This window comes from Artemia franciscana, chromosome 7 (assembly GCF_032884065.1).
Source record: "Artemia franciscana chromosome 7, ASM3288406v1, whole genome shotgun sequence".
NCBI lineage: Eukaryota > Metazoa > Arthropoda > Branchiopoda > Anostraca > Artemiidae > Artemia > Artemia franciscana.
The window spans coordinates 31714094-31734004 of NC_088869.1; the positions used below are offsets into that span (position 1 = coordinate 31714094).

The 19911-nt window shown below is 33.4% G+C and overlaps 2 protein-coding genes and 1 non-coding gene across 10 annotated transcripts in view; all 3 read left to right on the forward strand.

Moving 5' to 3' along the window:
- Positions 1 to 15091, forward strand: part of LOC136029161 (glutamate receptor 4-like) — a 93351-nt gene extending 78260 nt beyond the window's left edge. For all 3 annotated transcript variants that reach the window (XM_065707260.1, XM_065707261.1, XM_065707262.1), the window contains 3 exons: positions 5001 to 5171; positions 9680 to 9817; positions 14976 to 15091. In XM_065707260.1, coding sequence (XP_065563332.1) covers positions 5001 to 5171; positions 9680 to 9817; positions 14976 to 15047 — 381 coding nt within the window. In that variant the 3' untranslated portion in view covers positions 15048 to 15091. The remainder of the gene's footprint in view (positions 1 to 5000; positions 5172 to 9679; positions 9818 to 14975) is intronic.
- LOC136029784 (U5 spliceosomal RNA) lies at positions 1290 to 1404 on the forward strand. Its single transcript, XR_010618110.1, has one exon. It is a non-coding gene; the product is annotated as a U5 spliceosomal RNA (small nuclear RNA).
- Positions 15092 to 16842: 1751 nt separating the features above from the next.
- Positions 16843 to 19911, forward strand: part of LOC136029164 (interleukin-1 receptor-associated kinase 4-like) — a 102428-nt gene continuing 99359 nt past the window's right edge. For 3 of the 6 annotated variants that reach the window (XM_065707263.1, XM_065707266.1, XM_065707269.1), the window contains exon 1: positions 16863 to 16947. The gene's annotated coding sequence lies outside the window, so the exon portion shown is untranslated. Of the gene's footprint in view, positions 16948 to 19911 lie in introns of all 6 variants that reach the window. The other 3 variants (XM_065707264.1, XM_065707265.1, XM_065707270.1) reach the window with 3 other exon arrangements.

The following is a 19911-nucleotide window of genomic DNA, read 5'->3' on the forward strand; positions in this document are numbered from 1 at the left end:
ATAAAAAAATGGACCCGTTACCCCTCCATCATCATCCACCATCAACACCAACTTCGATTATGCTCTCGAAAGGATAGGTCTGTTTTAATCGGAAAGTTACCGACCCTCTTCGGGATCTGTAGAATCCTTATTTCTGAAAAGGGATTGTTTTATTTGAAGCAAATATTTTGTTATGATGCCATGAATATTCTTCAGCAAATCTAATTTGTATCATAAAGTATTATCTGGCTCGCCTTAAAAGCATTCTGCTAGAACGGACCTTGCAATTAAAAGACAAAGCCTAGCTTTATAATAAAAAGGGAAGCTGAGCTGAATCACTTCGGATAGCAGCTTCATCAAATTGAAAACTTACAACAAAAACTAAAACGCGCTGGAGTAACACGCTACGTAAGTTAAAATATTATTTCATAGCGTCAAACATGATCTGCTATGTTGGAACTCTTCACTTTGGATTCTTTCCCTTTTCTTCATATACTATTTTCAATTTTATAGTATGAGTTTTGACACAGGTTTTCTGTTTGGGTTAACAATTGGTTCAAAGAATATGAGAAACTCATAAGAGTTAGCATCAAAAAGATAATCTTCAGCACTATCTAGTATTTGGTGATTTTTTCCTTTTTAATTTATTCTCAACTATTGAAAAGTTGTCTTTCAGGTAGCCTATTTCAAAATGTAGGGGTAAAGAAAGCAGTTATTTCTAGTAGACCTACCAATTTAAACTCAACTAGCCTCCCTAGTGTGCCAATAATTTAGACTCTGTAATATTACTCTACTTACATTGCCCAATAATACTCTGTAATTATTAAATACTGATTTTTAAATTGAACTAGAAATCGAATCAAACTGCTGAAATTTAGATTAAGTCACTAAGCCTAGTCTTAAAAAGTGAAATACCCTTGGTCACCACACATTTCATCAAGTCAATTGCATTGGCAACATATCAAATTAAAAATTCCTTTACTACCGCAAAGCTTCTTGGAATATTTAAATAGGGGGACCTTTGGCTGCAGCAATTGATCGACCTCTCAGTTACATTAAAATTATCTTTGGGCCTGATTACTGAATATTTATGTTATTTTCTGTTGATGTAGTTTTAGTACCATATCATTAAAGTTGCATTTGAATCGCTGCTCATTGAATATGTTTTCTTATCATATGCTTTTTTGGCCCGTATTTACTTGATTAAACCTTGAATTTCTTATTTCTTTCGAACCTTGTTAAAAAAAAAAACCATGAAGATTTACTACGATTTATTTTTATATACCCAGGTCAATCTTAGCAATTTTCATAGCTCTGGCCTCTCCTCATATTGAGTTAATCTTTCGCCTATTATATAATATTACCGTAGGGAGGGGCACTTGATGAGTCTAAACAAATCTTTTAAAGCCTAATGCAGACTAGCCTATACCATTGTAGTATGTTCGAATATTTTAATATTACTTATCTCTTGATTAGGGGTCAAACAATTAACCTTGGAAAACGCGTGATAATTGAAATCGTATATGAACAAAAATCCAATCTTTTCAAAAATGAAAAACAAATTGTGAAGTTATGGGCAGATCAAACGGTTCGTGGTAATCAAACAGTTCGTGGTAACGAACTGTAGTAAGGAGCGACCCGGCTCAATAGTAACCGAAACTCTAAAAAATGGAGTTTTGATACCAATAGTTACATCAAAAGAATCTCATTTTAACGCTAGTCTTAAATGCATAAGTTTCATCAAGTTTAGTCAAACCCATAGAAAGTTAAGAGCCTGAGAAAATTTGTCTTATTTTAGAAAGTAGGGGGAAACTTCCCTTAAAAGTCATAGAATATTAAAGAAAATCATACCATCAGATTCAGCGTATCTGAGAACCCTACTGTAGAAGTTTCAAGCTTCTATCAACAAAAATGTGGAATTTTGTATTTTTGCCAGAAGACAAATCACGGATGCATGTTTATTTGTTTTTTTTTCTTGTTTTTTTTTTCCCAGTGTTAAAACATGCATTAATTTAAAAACGCTCAGAAACTAAATAAAAAAAACAAGCTCTTTTAACTGCGAGTAAGTAGCAACATTAAAACTTAAAACTAACAGAAATTATCCCGTATGTAAAAGGGATTGACCCCTCCTCAATGCCTCGCTCTTTACGCTAAAGTTTTTTATTGTTTTAGAAAGTAGACTTGTGAGAAAGAGTCAAACTTTAGCCCAAAAAGCCAGGCGCTGAGGAGGGGTCAACCCCTTTTATATACGGAATAGTTTCTGTTCGTTTTGAGTTTTAATGTTGCTCGTTACTCGCAGTTAAAAAAAACTTGTGTTTTTCTTAAATTTAGTTTCTGAATCAGCTTCAACTGGCAATTTCTCTCACTAGACGGTCTTTTTTTCAAAAATCTTTTTTAAACTGTCAATTACTGTGGGCTGTGTTTTCCCTTTTACTAGATTTTTAATGGGTCTGATAGGGTAACACTAAAAGTAGGGAATTGTAGATATATTTTTATTCCTTTTCGATCATGTAAATTTGTATGGTACATTTTCATACTGCTCAGCATTTCTACTCCAGAAATTGCACCAAAAATGTAATTTTTGATGCCATTTGGCACTTTATAATGGAGTTATGATGAAACATCTACAAAGAGCACGTAGACACTATCGAAAGATTTAATATTAGTCATTACGCGTCTCTTCATGATATTAAATAAAAAAAACAAGTTTTTTAAACTGCAAGTAAGGATCAACATTAAAACTTAAAACGAACAGAAATTATTCCGTGTATAAAAGGGGTTGACAATTCCTCAACGCCTGACTCTTTACGCTAAACTTTGACTCTTTCTCTCAACTCTACTTTTTAAAACAAAAAAAAAACTTTAGCGTAAATAGCGAGGCATAATTAAAGTTAAATTTACATATTATTTTGTTTTTGGCTCAATGGCTTTATCATAGTTTTGATCGGACGATTTTGATAAAAAAAAGGGGTGGGCGAGGAGGTTTAGTTGCCCTACAATTTTTGGCTGCTTAAAAATGCAACTAGATTTTTTTTATTTTTTTACGAATGTTTTTTTAATAATAAACATACGTACCTTACGAATTAACTTACGTAACGAATTTCTATATTTGTGTATTTTTATTATGTATATGAGGGGGTTCACCCCCTCGTCATTACCTCGTTCTTCACACTAAAGCTTGAATTTTGTCCCAAATCTTTGAGAATGATCCCTGAATCACAAAGGCCTTAGAATAAATAGTTGAAATTACTAAAAATACTTTAGCGTAAAGAGCAAGGTATTGTGGAGGAGACGAACCCCCTTATATACGTAATATTTTATGTTCGTTTTAATTTTTATAGCTGCTCATTACTTCCAGTTGAAAAAAAATATTTATTTTCTCATTATTTTTTTTTCTAAATAATGCTAGAAAATTCTCTTCCTTCATGAAAAATTCCTCCATGGAAAGATCCTCCCACGTAACTTCCTCCCCGTGACCCACTCCCGCCCCAACACGAAAAAGTCCCCCTGAAAACGTCTGTACACTTCATAATTAACAATTGCTATATGTAAACAATGGTCAAAGTTTGTAACTTGCAGCCCCTCCCCCGGGGACTGGGGGATGGATAAGTCATCCCCAAAGACATATTTATTAGGTTTTCAACTAAGTTGAACAGAATGGCTATGTCAAAGTTTTGATCAGTTGACTTTGGGGGGGAAATGTGCGTGGGAGGGGGACTAGGTGCCCTTTAAATGTTTTGGTCACATAAAAAGGGCACTAGAACTTTCAATTTCCGTCAGAATGAGTATCCTCCCCCGCTCCTAATTTTCTCAATATCATTCGATCAAAACTATGAGAAAGCCATTTAGCCAAGAAGATAAATATGCAAATTTCGTTTTAATTATTCATCTGCGGAGAGCCAAAATCAAAACATGCATTAATTCAAAAACGTTCAGAAATTAAATAAAAAATAAGTTTTTTTTTAACTGAAAGTAAGGAGCAACATTAAAATTTAAAACGAACAGAAATTACTTCGTATACGAAAGGGGTTGCTCCCTCATCAACGCCCCGCTCTTTACGCTAAAGTTTTTTACTGTTTTAAAAAGTGGAGTTGAGAGAAAGAGTCAAACTTTAGCGTAAAGAGAGGGGCGTTGATGAGGGAGCAGCCCCTTTCATACACGAAGTAATTTCTGTTCGTTTTAAGTTTTAATGTCGCTCCTTACTTTCAGCTAAAAAAAATTGTTTTTTTTATTTAATCTAATAAAGGGCAAAACACAGCCCACAGTAATTGACAGTTCAAAAACGATTTTTGAAAAAAAGACTGTCGAGTGAGAAAAATTGCCAGTTGAACCTGATTCAGAAATGGTAGCCACCATTTTGATTAATCTTAAGATTTTTAATTCGTAATATTTCCCTAAATCCTTAGGATCCATGAAAAAATAGTGCTTTACTGAAAACTGATCTTACTTGAGTTTTGAGAGAATTGAAATTTTACACTAAAATTTACATGGCCGGTATAAGATGATTGAGAACCATATAGGCTAGTTTTTTACTTTCTGCACTGTACTTAAGTTCTTTTGTGGTTCTAATCGTATTTTATTGCGTCGAATTTGCTTTTTCAGTAAAGTTCTAGTTTTTCATAATACCACAAATTTAGAGAAATATTACAATTCAGTTTATTTGCACAAATATTCCACATTATAATGTTTTGCATTAGCTGCAAAGCAATAACTTTTGCCCGTTTTAATCTTCGCTCTTTACTTTTGTCAGAAAAAAATTGTTTTTTTCAAGTTTGACTCAATAGAATGCTTATCACCAAGTTTTTTTTTTTTTTTTTTTTTAAAGTTAGATTCAATAAAATGTTTATCACTACTTGAATGGTTTTGTATCTGGTTTTGTCAATGTCTTTCCATTTTCTCAGAGCATAAAAACAGGGTCGTGACTAGGCTAAGGGAGCTTTTAGCACTTGCTGCAAGTCGCTACCACGATTAGTGTTTACATACATTATTTTAGTTTTAATTAGAGACAGCAATCTTTGTAGGTTGGTCAAAATCTTGATGCAAAAGGATTCGGAGTAGCCACCCCACTTGGGTCACCTCTTCGTGAGCGAATAAATCTTGCTGTTTTAGACCTGAAGGAAAACGGAGATCTTCAAAGACTAGAAAATAAATGGTGGTATGAAAGAAGCGAATGCTCCAATTCAGATAAGCAGGTTTGTTTTATTTGTAAAACTTGCTTTGGTGCTGTCTTTTCCTAAAATGTATTGAGAGCTAAACCATAACCTCGATTTGGTTTTATATTTAATATTTAAAAAACAAGTTTTTTTTCAATTGAGAGTAAGGAGAAACATTAAAAATTAAACAAACATAAATTATTAGGTACATGAGGGGGGGGATACTCCCTCGTCAATACCTTGCAATTTATGCTAAAGTCCGAATTTTGTTTCAATTATTTAAGAATGACCCGTGAATCACACTGAATCACAAAGGCCGTTTAATTATAATAAATAGCTCTTTTGAAAGTACTAAAAATACTTTAGCGTAAAGAGGGAGGTATTGTCAAGGGGGTGAACCACTTCATATGTGTAATAATTTCTGTTCGTTTCAGGTTTTTATGTTGCTCCTTACTTACAGTTGAAAAAACTTGTTTTCTTTTATTTGATTTCTGATTGCTTTTTTTAAATAATGTCAGGAAATATGGCACCCGTTCACTAAAAATTCCCTTTCCCCGTAAATTTCCTAAAAATTCCCTTTACTTACAGTTTGTTCCCACGAACTATTTAAAATCTGTGGGCTATGGATTAAATCAAAGAATATGGATAAATTATAAGAGTGAGAACTGGCGCTAGTACCGACAAAGAAACTATCAAAGGCCACCAGATCCCCGTACAAAATTCATCAATAGAAAAGATCCTCCCACCTAACACCCTTCCCATCCCCCCACAAAAAATCCCCCCTGAAAACGTTGCTTTTGAATTAAAATTGAATAGCTGTGGGCATAAAGTCATGGTCAATACTATATGTAAACAATCAACAAAGTTTTATAACTTACAGCCCCTCCCCCGGGGACTGTGGGGGGTTGAGTCATCCTCGAAGATATGGTTATTGAAATTTTCGACTATGCTAAACAGAATAACTATCTTAAAATTTTGATCTGATGACTTAATGAAAAAATGAGCGTGGGAGGGTGCCTAGCTGCTCTTCAGTTTTTTGGCACTTAAAAGGGCACTAGAACTTTTATTTTCTGTACGAATAAGCCCTCTTGTGATATTCGGACCACTGGGGCGATACAATCACCCCTGGGGATAATAAACAAACAAACAAACACGCATCCGTGATCATTCTTCTGGCAAAAAAAAATATCATGTTCCTGAATCTAGAACAGTAGGGTTCTCTGATACGCTGAATTTGATGGTGTAATTTTCATTAAGATTCTTTGACTTTTAGGGGGTTTTTTCCGTCTTTTATCGAAAATAATATAAATTTTTCAGGCTCTTAACTTTTGATGGGTAAGATTAAACTTAATAAAGGTTATATAGTTGAACTCAGTGTAAAAATAAGATTCTTTTGATGTATCTATTGGTACCAAAGTTCCGTTTTCTAGAGTTTCGGTTACTTACAGTTTGTTCCCACGAACTATTTAAAATCTGTGGGCTATGGATTAAATCAAAGAATATGGATAAATTATAAGAGTGAGAACTGGCGCTAGTACCGACAAAGAAACTATCAAAGGCACCTAGTGTTGGGCGACACTTGGCATTTTCTCCAGTGGAATAACAAGACTGATTATTTTAAGTAGTGTAAATGGTAAAATTAGGACAGTGGGGGATCGAAGTGTCTGATCTAAACTCGTGAAACGACTGTAAAGCTATAAAAAAAAACGTCAAGTGTCACCAAACTCTAGATGATGTTGATAGTTTTATTTTGTCGGCACTAGAACCATTTTCTGCTCTTATATGTTACCCCTACTGTTTGGATTATGTAATATGCCATTGTTTTTTGTTTTTGTTTTTTGTTTTGTTTTTTTAACCTGAATGAACGATGTAAATTAATGTTGCACCTCTTCATAATTTTTTTTTTTCATACGAGACAAAAGAAAACAATGGCATAGGTGTAGTAAGGAAAAAAATAAAACTTTACAATAAACAGAAAAAAACATCTCCAGCTTATAAATTTACATAGAAAACACCTAAATTGCTCAAAGGAAACATCTTTTTTGTCTAGGGTAAAAGATTCAGAAGAAATTCGCCAATTTAAAACAATTTGTTCTGACTTTATCGAAGTTTCCATGACAATTCGATTGAGTATTTCTTAGAATTTGTATTTCCCGTCAAATCAGCCCTGTTTGACTAAAAATTGATGCTCCGTGACTCAAAATGGCAGAAAATACCACTTTGCTGTGGCGAGATCTCTTTTGGTGCTTAAAGAAGGCACTAGTTTTTTCAATTTTTTGTTCTTCAAAATTAATTCTCGTGCAATATACTAGGATCACTAGTTTGATATGATCACCCCTTGGAAAAAAAAGGCACATCAGTGGTACTCGGGCAAAAAAGTGATTTTCTTTGTTGTTCCAGGTAAGGGACTGTAATTCTTCAGTTCAGAGTCTCCAAACATGATAATTTCAATGTTGTACATTTTATTGGAATCTGCCACCATTTTTAAGGGATTTCGATCTGTTTTTCAAAATTCCCAAAAATTTGTTTTCTCAATACGTTTTGCTATAAGTTAAGACTTATATATTAATCATCATTTCTGGATCACCTTTAAATGAAAAATCTGTTTTACTATACCTCGACAAGAAATCTTCACAAAATTGTTTTTTACAATTATTTTTTTTCGAAACACGATTTAAAGCTATATCAAACAGTTCGTGGTAACGAACTGTAGTAAGGAGCGACCCGGCTCAATAGTAACCAAAACTCTAAAAAATGGAATTTTGATACCAATAGCTACATCAAAAGAATCGCATTTTAATGCTGGTTTTAAATATATAAGTTTCATCAAGTTTAGTCTTAACCATCAAAAGTTACGAGCCTGAGAAAATTTGCGTTATTTTAGAAAATAGGGGGAAACACCCCCTAAAAGTCATGGAATCTTAACGAAAATCACACCATCAGATTCAGCGTATCCGAGAACCCTACTGTAGAAGTTTCGAGCTCCTATCTACAAAAATGTGGAATTTTGCATTTTTTGCCACAAGGCAGATCATGGATGAGTGTTTATTTGTTTTTTTGTTTTTTTGTTTTTTTCCCAGGGGTGATCGTATCGACCCAGTTGTCCTAGAGTGTTGCAAGAGGGCTCATTCTAACGGAAATGAAAAGTTCTAGTGCCCTTTTTAAGTGACCAAAAAAATTGGAGGGCACCTAGGCCCCCTCTCACGCTAATTATTTTCCCAAAGTCAACGGATCAAAATTCTGAGATAGCCATTTTATTCAGTGTAGTCGAAAAACCTTATAACTATGTCTTTGGGGACGAATTACTCCCCCACAGTCCCCGTGGGAGGGGCAACAAGTTACAAACTTTGACCTGTGCTTACATATAATAATGGTTATTGGGAAGTATACAGGCGTTTTCAGGAGGATTTTTTTGGTTGGGGGGAGGGGTTGAGAGGAGAGGGATATGCTGGGTGAACTTTCCATCGAGAATTTGTCATGGGAGAAGAAAATTTCCATGAAGGGAGAGCAGGATTTACTAGCATTATTTAAAAAAAACAATTAAAAAATAAATGTGAAAAAGCTTTTTCAGCTGGAAGTAAGGAACAGCAATAAAACTTAAAACAAACAGAAATTATTACCCATATGAGGGGCTCACCTCCTTCTAATACTTCACTCTTTACGCTAAAGTATTTTTAGTAATTTCAACTATTTATTCTACGGCTTTTGTGATTCAGGGGTCATTCTTAATGAATTGGGATAAAATTTAAGCTTTAATGTAAAGAGCGAGGCACTGACGATTGGGCGAATCCCCTAATATATGTAATAAAAACATGAGAATACAAAAGTTCTTTACGTAAGCTAATTTATAAGTTACGTAAATCTTTTACCAATAAAAATATTCGTAAAACCAAAAAATCGGAGGGCAACTAGGCTTCGTCCCCCTCTCTTTTTTCTCAAAATCATTCGACCAAAATTACGAGAAGGCTATTTAGCACAAAAAAAAAAAATGCAAATTTCGTTTTCATTATTCCTCTGCGGAGACCCAAAATCAAAACATGCATTGATTCAAAAACATTCAGAAATTAAATAAAAAAAAAACAAGTTTTTTTAACTGGAAGTAAGGAGCGACATTAAAACTTAAAACGCACAGAAATTACTTCGTATATGAAAGTGGCTGCTACCTCATCAACGCCCCGCTCTTTACGCTAAAATTTTTTACTGTTTTAAAAAGAAGAATTGAGAGAAAGAGTCAAACTTTAGCGTAAAGAACGGGGCGTTGATGAGGTAGCAGCCTCTTTCATATACGAAGTAATTTCTGTGCGTTTTAAGTTTTAATGTCGCTCCTTACTTCCAGTTAAAAAAACTTGTTTTTAGGGAATAATCTTAATGACAATGACACCCTTAAATATAAACTACTTGAGAAGCTTAAAGTTGAGGTTTCAAGTCTATATCTGCAACAATACGCAGTTTTGTAAACAGGAATCATGTATGGATGCCAGCTACATCAGCCAGCCACTTTCCCCAGTATTGTTGATCATTCAAATAATTATAGTTTTACATTTTAGGAGACAGCACAAAATGAGCTATCCCTAAGTAACGTTGCCGGCATATTCTACATTCTGATTGGAGGACTTGTTTTAGCTATGGTCGTTGCATTGATCGAGTTTATCTACAAATCTCGAGTTGAAGCAAAAAGAAAGAAGGTAATTTTTTCTGATTTAATTGCGACTTCTGGGTTTCTTGCTCCTTCCATTACTAAGTAATTTATATAATTATTCAATTACAGGTATAAAGGTAATTTATAGACATAGGAGAAAGGATAGTTACTACCGACTATAAAGGAGGAGAAAGTTCCACACTTGATTCTTTTTCCAAAAACCATGCCTTTTACTTTTATTGCGTAGATGTAATATATCTCTAATATCCTAAAACAAAAATGCCTTTAAGTTTTCCTAAAATGGTAAGAAACTGAGAAGTACAACTTTTCTACCGTTTTCGAGAAGAAAGCAGTCATAGTTTAAGTTTAGCAATTTTTGCAGTTTTAGTAATTTTTTAAAAGATTTTAGTGGCTTTATTCTGGTGGCATCCCTCTGTCTATGAATTTTGTGTCTCTTCTTCAAGATCCTTTTGTCCGTGCAGATTTTCAGCTGATTAGTTTTTTTTTTCTCCGTATCTTTCGCTTAGTAGTACTCCTTTAAGTGTAGCTGTGTTTTCTTTTGTTTTCTCTCTCTCTCTCTCTCTCTCTCTCTCTCTATATATATATATATATATATATATATATATATATATATATATATATATATATATATATATATATATATATATGTGTGTGTGTGTGTGTGTGTATATATAAAACAATTTTTTCAAGAAGAAAGAATAGTTTTCTATTACACAAGTAATTTGCAGCTTTTTTTACTAGGAAATCACACTTACTCTTTACTACCTCAAGAGGGTCTAATTCTATACATACTTTGCAAGAATGTATTACGAATACTACTGCTACTACTTCTAACAGCTCATCACAGCACCATGCTGCCTGAGGCCAACTTAACTATACGGACTCTTCCTCCGCCGCAATCCATTCAAAGCTTGTCTCTTCACACCCTCTCGAAAAGTCCCGACTTTCTTAAAATACTTTCTTATGTCCTCCTATCACTCCAATCGGTGATAACACGCTTTTCGTTTGGCCTTAGATGGTTTGCCGAATAGGATTATCTTTGACAGTCTGTCATCCTTCTTCAATCTTCCTCTCATTATAGCTGTCAAAAAGTGAAATATTGCCACATTTTCCGTGCAGTTTAATGTTTGAAATATGGTCAGCAGGACTAGTATTCAAAAGAGTTCCTTTAGAAAACATCTTACAAATCCTCCTTCGTCTTTCAAAGCCCCCACACTTCAAAACCATATTTGACCACTGTCTTAAATGTAGCTCCTAACTATTTCTTCAGCCTTATCTTCCTATTTTTCCCAATTTTTTTCAATTGCGAAAAAAATAGACTTGGCCTTGGCTATTCTACTTTTAGTACCTTCACTGCGTGGAGCATCTTTATCCATGAATTCCACTTCACACCTCCTTAATTCATATTTTAGTGTTTTCTCTACTTTTCTTACATTTAGGTTCTCATATGATGTGTCTTTCATTTGCTTCTTGTAAAAGCCCTTCTCTTTTTTTTTACTAAATTTAAAGTGTTTTCACTAATATTCCCAGCTACGATATTAACTTTTTTTCGTGCTAAGTTTGGATGCAAAGTAAAAGTCTAAGATATTTAAAATATGCCACTTTAATTTGACAAGAAAAGAAGGCCAAAAATGTCTTAAGATCACTACCTGAAAACAAAAGGGAGAATAATTGATTGATAAAGTCAAGCTAATATAGGAACTCGTAATATTGTGCTTATTTGCCTCGTATCCTGTCTCACTCAGCCACGCAGACAAATGAGAGAACCACAGTTTTTTCAGTCTTAGCCTCTAAGTGAACCATTAAGCCTCTAGCCCAGTGAGCCTCTAAGCCTAGTGAACCATTAGCCTCTAAGTGGAAGAGAGTGGAGCACAAAGGTACATCACCGAATCCAAATCATGGGAAAACCATCCATTACCAAAGGGGGAGAACCAAAGGTATGATTTATTGCAAAATATTGACATTTTACAGCGTTAATTCCTAGACCTTTTCTCTCTAACTCATTCACCAAAATCTTAAAATACCCCATCATCGTGTCTAGAAATCCTGATTTCATTTTGCACTTTAATGTATTTCATCGACATTCCTGATTCCATACTCGATGGTGGGTATGATCGAGCTGAGAGGCAGAAGGTTTTTGCAGCGAAGGGCTATCCCTAACTTTCTTTCGTGGGATGTTTTTACCCGATCAAGGTGGATGTTCCAAGAGAGATCTGTGGAGAAGTTGATTCCCTCAGACAATACCCTTGGAAGTTTGTCTGTCCTGGTAAGACAATATTAAACATTAATTTTTTTTTAGATCAAGTTTTTTAAAGCTTTTAGTGTTGGACCTGGGCGCTTGACTTCAAATATTTTAAATTGATTCTTAAAAGAAAGGACAAACTCAGCTCGTGCCTCTGACTGTTTATCTTTCAAACACTTACAAAATTGGCTATAGCTGTTTTTATTTTTTCTTCGGTAATTATATCCTTAATAAGTAACTGTGGGATAATTGTTGATCTAATAAAAGATATTTACGCTGGCCCCCATAAAGAAGCACCAAGGGCCGGATTTCAGTTTCGAATATAGTGTTCACCCTACAACTTTGACTCTGACAATGTCAAAATTCCAGGAACGTACGATTATATTTTGTCTGGAATCTCTTTTGTGTGCTAATAGTAGTTGTTGTATTGCTTGTAAAAACAATCTTCAGTTAAATTTGTCACTTGTCAATTACATTTTTTATTGTTGTAAAAAGTGTTTAGCTGTCTAAAAAATTAGAGCCCAATTTGTATTTTAAATGATCATTGTGTCTCCACCTTCTCATACTTGATCATCTTTTTTGGTGTAACAGACAAGATTTTTTTAAATTGTTGGTGCTCTGAACAGCCTATAGCTTTTTTCAGCGAATGGTGTTCACCAGGGAGGAATTCTTCTATCTTCTCCTCCCCCTTTTACGGTGTATTGTGATGATGTGATGATCATATGTGTATTCACTGGGGTTACTCTTAACTACACTACATCCAGCATGGTAGATTGTGTGGTAATGATTTGTCCTCCTTTATGAAGAATTCTATTATATTAATTTGATTTTAATGACCATTGGTTATTTTGTCCATTTTTAAGACTATTTCATGCCAGTTTATCTCTGGAGTAGTAGCTGCTTCATGGATTTAGTCAAAACCCAGATAATATAAAACAAAACAATCTTAATGTGCGAATGTTAGACTCTGTCTTATTTTTAATTAGTAGACTCGTGGTTTTCGTGGTTCTTAAGTCTTGTATAACGATTCTCTACCTGCTTTACCTAAATTAGCTTGCTGTGTCAGTGCTGCTCTGATGTGTTTGAAGAATTTAAGTATCAAACGCTTTATTAGTTCCGTATTGGCTCCTTTGTTCCCTGTGTTAAAGACTAGCTTTATCTGAAAAAGCATTGATCACTGCTTTACACTTGTGTTGCAATTTTTTGACTATCGCTCCAAATTTGGAGGATGTTCTAAAATCAATTTAAAGCTGCCTTAGTCATCTTTCCGTTGCTTTTATTCTTTTCTTTCTTCTGTTTTTTTTTTAAATATCTAGACTTTTGACTGTAAAAAGGCATTAAATTGAATAACGGAAATTTGAACTGAATCTGAATTTAATAAGTAAGCTCTTGGAACCAAAACGGTAAGTTTTTGTGTTTTTACCATAAAAATTAGATCATTTTTTCTCTTTAATTGGCTTTAAATGTGTAAGGAATTTAATTTCTTTAATTAAAGTGTAGATAATTTTAGCATAGAGGTCAAAGACTCTAAAATATCACATTTTGTTACAAACTGCCTTATTATTGTAAAATGAAAAATTTAAGTTGGCAGAATATTAGAGGCTTATCTTAATTTTTCTGCCAATAACTTTAGCTGATATCTTTTCATGCAGTGTTTATTGTCGTCTAGACTCCTCATGTGCAAAGAGATCCTAGAAACTACTTCTAATCTAAGGACGCGTAAAACAATAGTCATCAAATGACTTTTTATAGAAATGATAAAGTTTAATGTTAAATAGATTTTTCGTTTAAAAAAAGCTATAGCTGTTATTGTTTTTAGATAAAAGAAACGAAACAGAAGACGTATAGTTTTGGAATAAAAAGGGAGGGGAGACTCTCCTCAATTTGGTTAATTAAACTTATCATATAGGTTGTTTGTCACATATAGGTTGTTAATGTCTTGAAAGTCACATACTTTCATTTTTACGCGTTTACACTTTCAGCTTTGTGCGATAAAATTCTAGAGCTGATTTTACCTTATGTTTCTTCTACCACTGCTGAGCAGCCAGACTCCAGGGTCATTTGAATTCTTGATAATTCCATAGTTCAATAAGTAGCGGAGACGAGTAAGTGACACCTGAGGAGGCCAAGTAATATCCAAAGGGAGGTCAACTTCTTTTAATCAGAACTCTAGTTCAATAATTAGCATTGTCAGCTAGTCAAAAGCAGATTTGCCATTGGGTGAATAAACTTGAGGGTGAAAATTTAACTCTCTGCTAGAGAGGCAAGACAGCTTTATAGTATGCTTAATATTTGCGCATATGTGACTGTTTTACATGTCTTGTTCTTATTTCCTATGAGAAAATCTTAAAACAACAATTATCTGATGCAACACCTGATTTTATTTGTGATAAACTATAAATAACGGGCTTATGTTCTTTTTTATTCCTAAGTTTCATTTAAGTCCAAAGAAAGTTGGATTTACCAGGTTTCTGTGAAGTCGCATAAGTTGTTTATTTTGACCTTATTGAGGTTCCAGGTACAAATCTGTTGTTTAATAGTAAAAAAAAAATCTCTGTTCAGAACTGGAAAAATTTTAAGAGGATGTAAGACTTGATTACGTTTTGGTATTCTAGAAAATGCTTACCTGTTTAACGTATTCTTCTTTCATATTTTCTTTTTTTTTTGCAGAATTCATAACAACAGCAAAGGTCAAAATATATTTTCTAAGAAAATACCAATAGAAATTCAAAAGGCAAATTAAAATAGGCTGAGCTTAGAACATGAGAAAACCTGAAGAACATGAAATTTGGGAGACTTTGTCAGATTCATGAGGCGTGATGCTGCGTGACAAATCTATAAAAGATTCAGCAAACAAAAAGTGGGTTACACGTTTTTTTTGTATTATTAAGGAGAAATGGCTCGTGTAAGGAATCCACAATAAAACCTACTTATCTTTCAGATTGCATTGGACGATGCGATGAAGGCAAAGGCTAGAATCTCAATTACAGGTGGTTATGATCCACATGGTTAAGTTCTTTTTTGTTTATGTGTTTTATATTAAAGTTTTATCCATTATTTTGCGCTTCCATTTAGCCCAAATACGCAGGATTTTGTGCACTAGCCCCCAGTCTAGCCGTATATTTATTTCCTTGTAATGATTTCACACTGCAAGCCTAGGTTACAGAATATACTGACCCAGTCAGAAAAGAATATTACTAGCTGTACACTATGGACGTTGGACTTATGGTTGCATGTTTCGTGTTACAGTCCAATATTAGATTCAATAAATTATTTTGGTCCTTAAGTTTTTAAGACTCTTGAAAATATTGCTGATGGACTTTGGCATTTGAGCAGTAGCATTAGAAATTTTTGCTCTAAAATCCCAAATCATCATTTTTTGGGCAATATTGAATAAGTTTGATATCAGTCAAACAGTATGCAGTTGGTGGTTTTACACTTGGCAATTTGTCGAGTAAAATTTTGGTTTATTCAATAGAAATTTTGTAATGGAGGCTTTTCAAAGAATATGAGATATGATTTTAAATTTTCATGTTTGATCTTAAATCTCTTCACGGGAATTTCCGAATTGTTCAAAAAAATCATAATGAATATAAGGTTATTTAATCGTCTCCACAGGAATATTTCTGAATTGTTCAAATGTTCAAATAATTTACTCAAAATGGAGTTTTGTGTTAAATGTGTTTATAAATCGTTTTATCATTCGAGATAAATTAATCTATCTAAAGTCTAAACCTAAAAATGTATGCATTAAAAATTGGCTTGTTGTCAGTTCCTTTAATCTCAGAATGGCTGCAGAAGCCTTACAAAAAGGAGATGTCCGTCTGTATAATTTTTATTGGGAAAAAAGATGACAGACATAGTTTTTTGTTGAGAAAAATGCTATTTCTATTGAAGTTATAAAGAAAATTAGATTTTATTCTCCACGGCGAAGCACATCTTGAAATTTGTCATGGTGCAAGCATGGAATCGAGGCTATTGAAAAAAAAAGAAATACATGAAGAAAACTATTGGTACTTCAAAGTACATAGGAAAATTACAGATAATAAATTTTGACAGCAATTCCACTATAATTTAATCCAAGCTCCCCTAATGTACAAATATATATAGCCCAAATTGTATATTTTCCGAATGTTTTCCGTTTCAGGATTTCGTCCGAGTTGATTTGATTTTCGGCCACATGGATTGAAAAAAGAGTGATACATAGCAAAATATATGGGAAATGTACCATTAGGGCTATATATTTGCACATTAGGGGGAGGGAATATGGTATAAGGGAACCACTTTCAAAATTCATGAACTACAATTCTTTTTTATTCATTGCCAAATAAGAATTGTTTTCTTACGATATTTCCTTCTAAATAACCCGAATTTTATGGTTATGCCCTAATTATTCTGAAACACAAAAACAAAAGTTTATCATATTTTTTATATGATATTTTTATATAGTGAATGCTCAAAATGTGATTAATGTCGATATTCACCGGTGAATGTCCTAAATTTCTTTTTTCTCTGCATGAATTCATTTAGCATTGCGACTCAGCTTTTTCAGTCTTATGCAAGCTATGATGGTAGAATTAGGTTAGAATAAGTTAATTTAGGGTAGATTTGGTTAAACTTGGCTATTAATATTAGGAATGGGTTAAAAATCTAACCCAACCTAACATAACCTGTCATCATCAAACCTCGCGTAAAATTTGAAAAGTTGATTAACGCTGATTAAATTCAAAAAGAAAAAAAACATATTTCGGACATTCGCCGGTTAATGTCGATATTAAATAATTTTGGACTTAATCTTTAATAGATGACGCTAAATAAATAATTATTCAAAACTTTGAAACACTATTTAAGTGATCTGAATCTATGAAATAGGAATAGATTTGTTTAGGTAGCATACTGAGTAAGCAGTGCTAGTAAGAGATTGTATATTTTGCTGTGATCAGTACTGCATGTGTTGTAACAAAAGAGTAATGCCATTTGATTTTCCATTCAGCACTCTACTTCATCAATAGTTGGTTTGTAATACCAATTTGAAAGAAAACAACACCAATAGGTACTTTTAAGAAGATGGGGGCCCATAAGACAGTTTTCATGTTATTGTCTATCAAATTTGGGAAAAATTCTAGTTAAGTGACATCTTGCTATCTCAAAAAGGGTTTAGGTTAGGAAAATGAAACTTTTAGGGATGGGTCTACAGTCTAAAGTATGCCCCAGGAAGGTATTTTAAAGTACCCATCTCTACTCCTTCTCCCTGTAGAGGGCCCTCAAATTTACCTACTCGACAGGTCTATACCTACTGAAATTGTGACAAAACAACATTTACCTTAATTTTCAGTTGCTAGTTGCTTTTTCTCTGCCTTTAGTTCTGAAAGTGCAATTCCTGTTATTTGAGTAGAATTTTGAGCCATATCAATGTTTTTTTTTCAAAATTTAGTATGTGTATTTGCATATCTTTAAAACCTTATAAAATGGAATTGAGCAAAGTTATGAAGCTGAAAACAATTTTGTTGTACTTCAATTAAGCAGAAGATCTATTTTGCAAGGTTTCATTTTTATAACACACATAATTTTAAAGGTCAGGACCTTCTAGAGGGACAAGGAGTTGAGGTAGTTACTTCAAAATACCTTGCTGGAACATACTTTAGTCTGTAGATTCATCCCTGAAATTTTCATTTTCCTAACCTAAACTCTTTCCAAGATAGCAAGAAGTCAATTAACTAGAATTTTTACCAAAATTTGGAAATATTGTTGTTGCTCTTTTGTTATCATAGGATTAGGTTCATAAAAACGGATCTTGCACCAAGATTACAATGCTTTACAGATTAGCTTTGAGGGAATATTTAGTGGTTAAAGTCTTTATAAGGAGATACTATAAAACCAGTGTTAGTTGAAATACTCAAAAAGTATTTAAATATGTATATCAAGTGCTCAACCAAAATTGTATATAAGTGTCAGTTACAAGTGCTCAAATCAAATTGTACTCAAGTTTTCAGTACTTAAGGAAAGAACAACATGGATTAAAGGCTTTTTGGCATGGTAAAAAATGTATTCTGATTGTCAGGAGAGAAACCAACTTTTGTTGCTCTATTAGTTACAATGAAGAAGATGTCTATTATAGTTCTACCCACAAAAACTCATCTTTCACCAAATTAGAACTTTTATAGTAAATAACCAACATTTAGCTTTTCATTCATTAAACCAATATGAGCCTTCTAAAAAGTGTACCAGTATCATCTTTCATGGCAATTCATTGGGTGAACACAAAAGATGACATAATAAGCATACCATAGCCAATTATTATCTCAAATAAGCTTTTTTTTTATCTTTTTGAACATTTTATTCTGTGTTATCACTCTGAGCACAACATTAAACATTTTCACATTGATGTAATTAGGGGAATAGGAAAATGAACATCAGTTCCATTTTCTTTTATGCATCAACTGTAATAATGCTTAATTGATGGTATCAATCTGTCAAGTAAGATATAAAACTCAAAATGAGCAAAGATATTAGCTTTATGTGGCTGTTCTATTATATCTTAAATGGATGAAATGAGTAGCATTGCTTATCAGACCTATGTGAACAACACATTACATTTTCTTAAAATTAAACCATGAAAACCTCTTATGAACAGTATTTGCCATAGCAGCTATAATAAATAGCACATTTAATATCCTACTACTTTGACCCCTTAGAATTGTTTGCTAATAATAGATGAGAATGCCTGAAAAATAGTCCTTATTTTAATGAGAAGTCATGACATATTTGTTTAACTTTATTACCAAAAGCTTCTCAAACTTTACATCATCTAAGTAGTTCTTTTTGCAGTCAATATGTCTCCTGCAGCAGAAGATAAGCATTGTATAGTTTTGTGCAGTCAATGTGTCTCCTGTAGCAGAAAAAAGGTGCAGATGATGGGAAAGGGGTATTAAATACAATTACTTTTAGCAGCAAAATCTTCTCAAACTTAGCATCATCTAAGTGTTTGATTTTTGCTGTCAGTACATCTCTTGCAGCAGAAAATAGGCAGTCTATATTACAGGTGATGAGAGAGGGTATTAAATATCTAAAACAGTTTTATAGCATTTGGATAGTCTTTTAGAGAATCTTTGGTCCTCCCTTTGTCCTTAACAAACTTGAAGAATTCAACTCCAAGACTCATGATTGGATTTACTTCTTGATTACTTACTGTATCATCATCTTCCATAAACAAAAATAAACCATTAAACTTGTGTGCACCTGACTTAAATTTTCAATTCGAAAAATTGTATAAGTATATTTGGATTATAATTTTCATGTCTTGGCATCAAATTTGAATCTTCACACATTCAATAGACAAGCGACTTTTTTTTAAAGGAAATATCAGTGTTAATTTATGTTCAAATTTGCTGCTGTAGAAATAGCAGGTTTATGTACATAAAACTCAGGGTATATATTTGACCATCAAGGGGTTGGGAAAAGGTTCATTGGTATACCTTAAGCAATGATAGTAGAATATATTTTGGAATGTTTAGAAGCAGTTTTCAGAATTTTATAGTGTTTCCTTCTGAAGAGTTATAGTGCAGCATTAATACCCCCAAATCATATATACTCAATGAATTTTCGATGCTGTCACTCTTTTCTTCTTGTTTTTCTTTCAGAAAATGTATTTTATTTTAATATTGTCCTTTTCTTATATTGCAAATCCCTTTCAAATGGCCTTCTAACAGCTTTCTATATGTTCCAGTGCCTGCTAGCAATGAAGGAAAAAAAAAGAGGACACATCAGTCCTACTACTACTTTTAACAACTTGTTGCAGCACCAAGCTGCCTGAGGCCAACACAGCTATGCATTCTTCTCCTCCATCCCAATCTGTTCAAAGCCTCCCTCTTTACTTC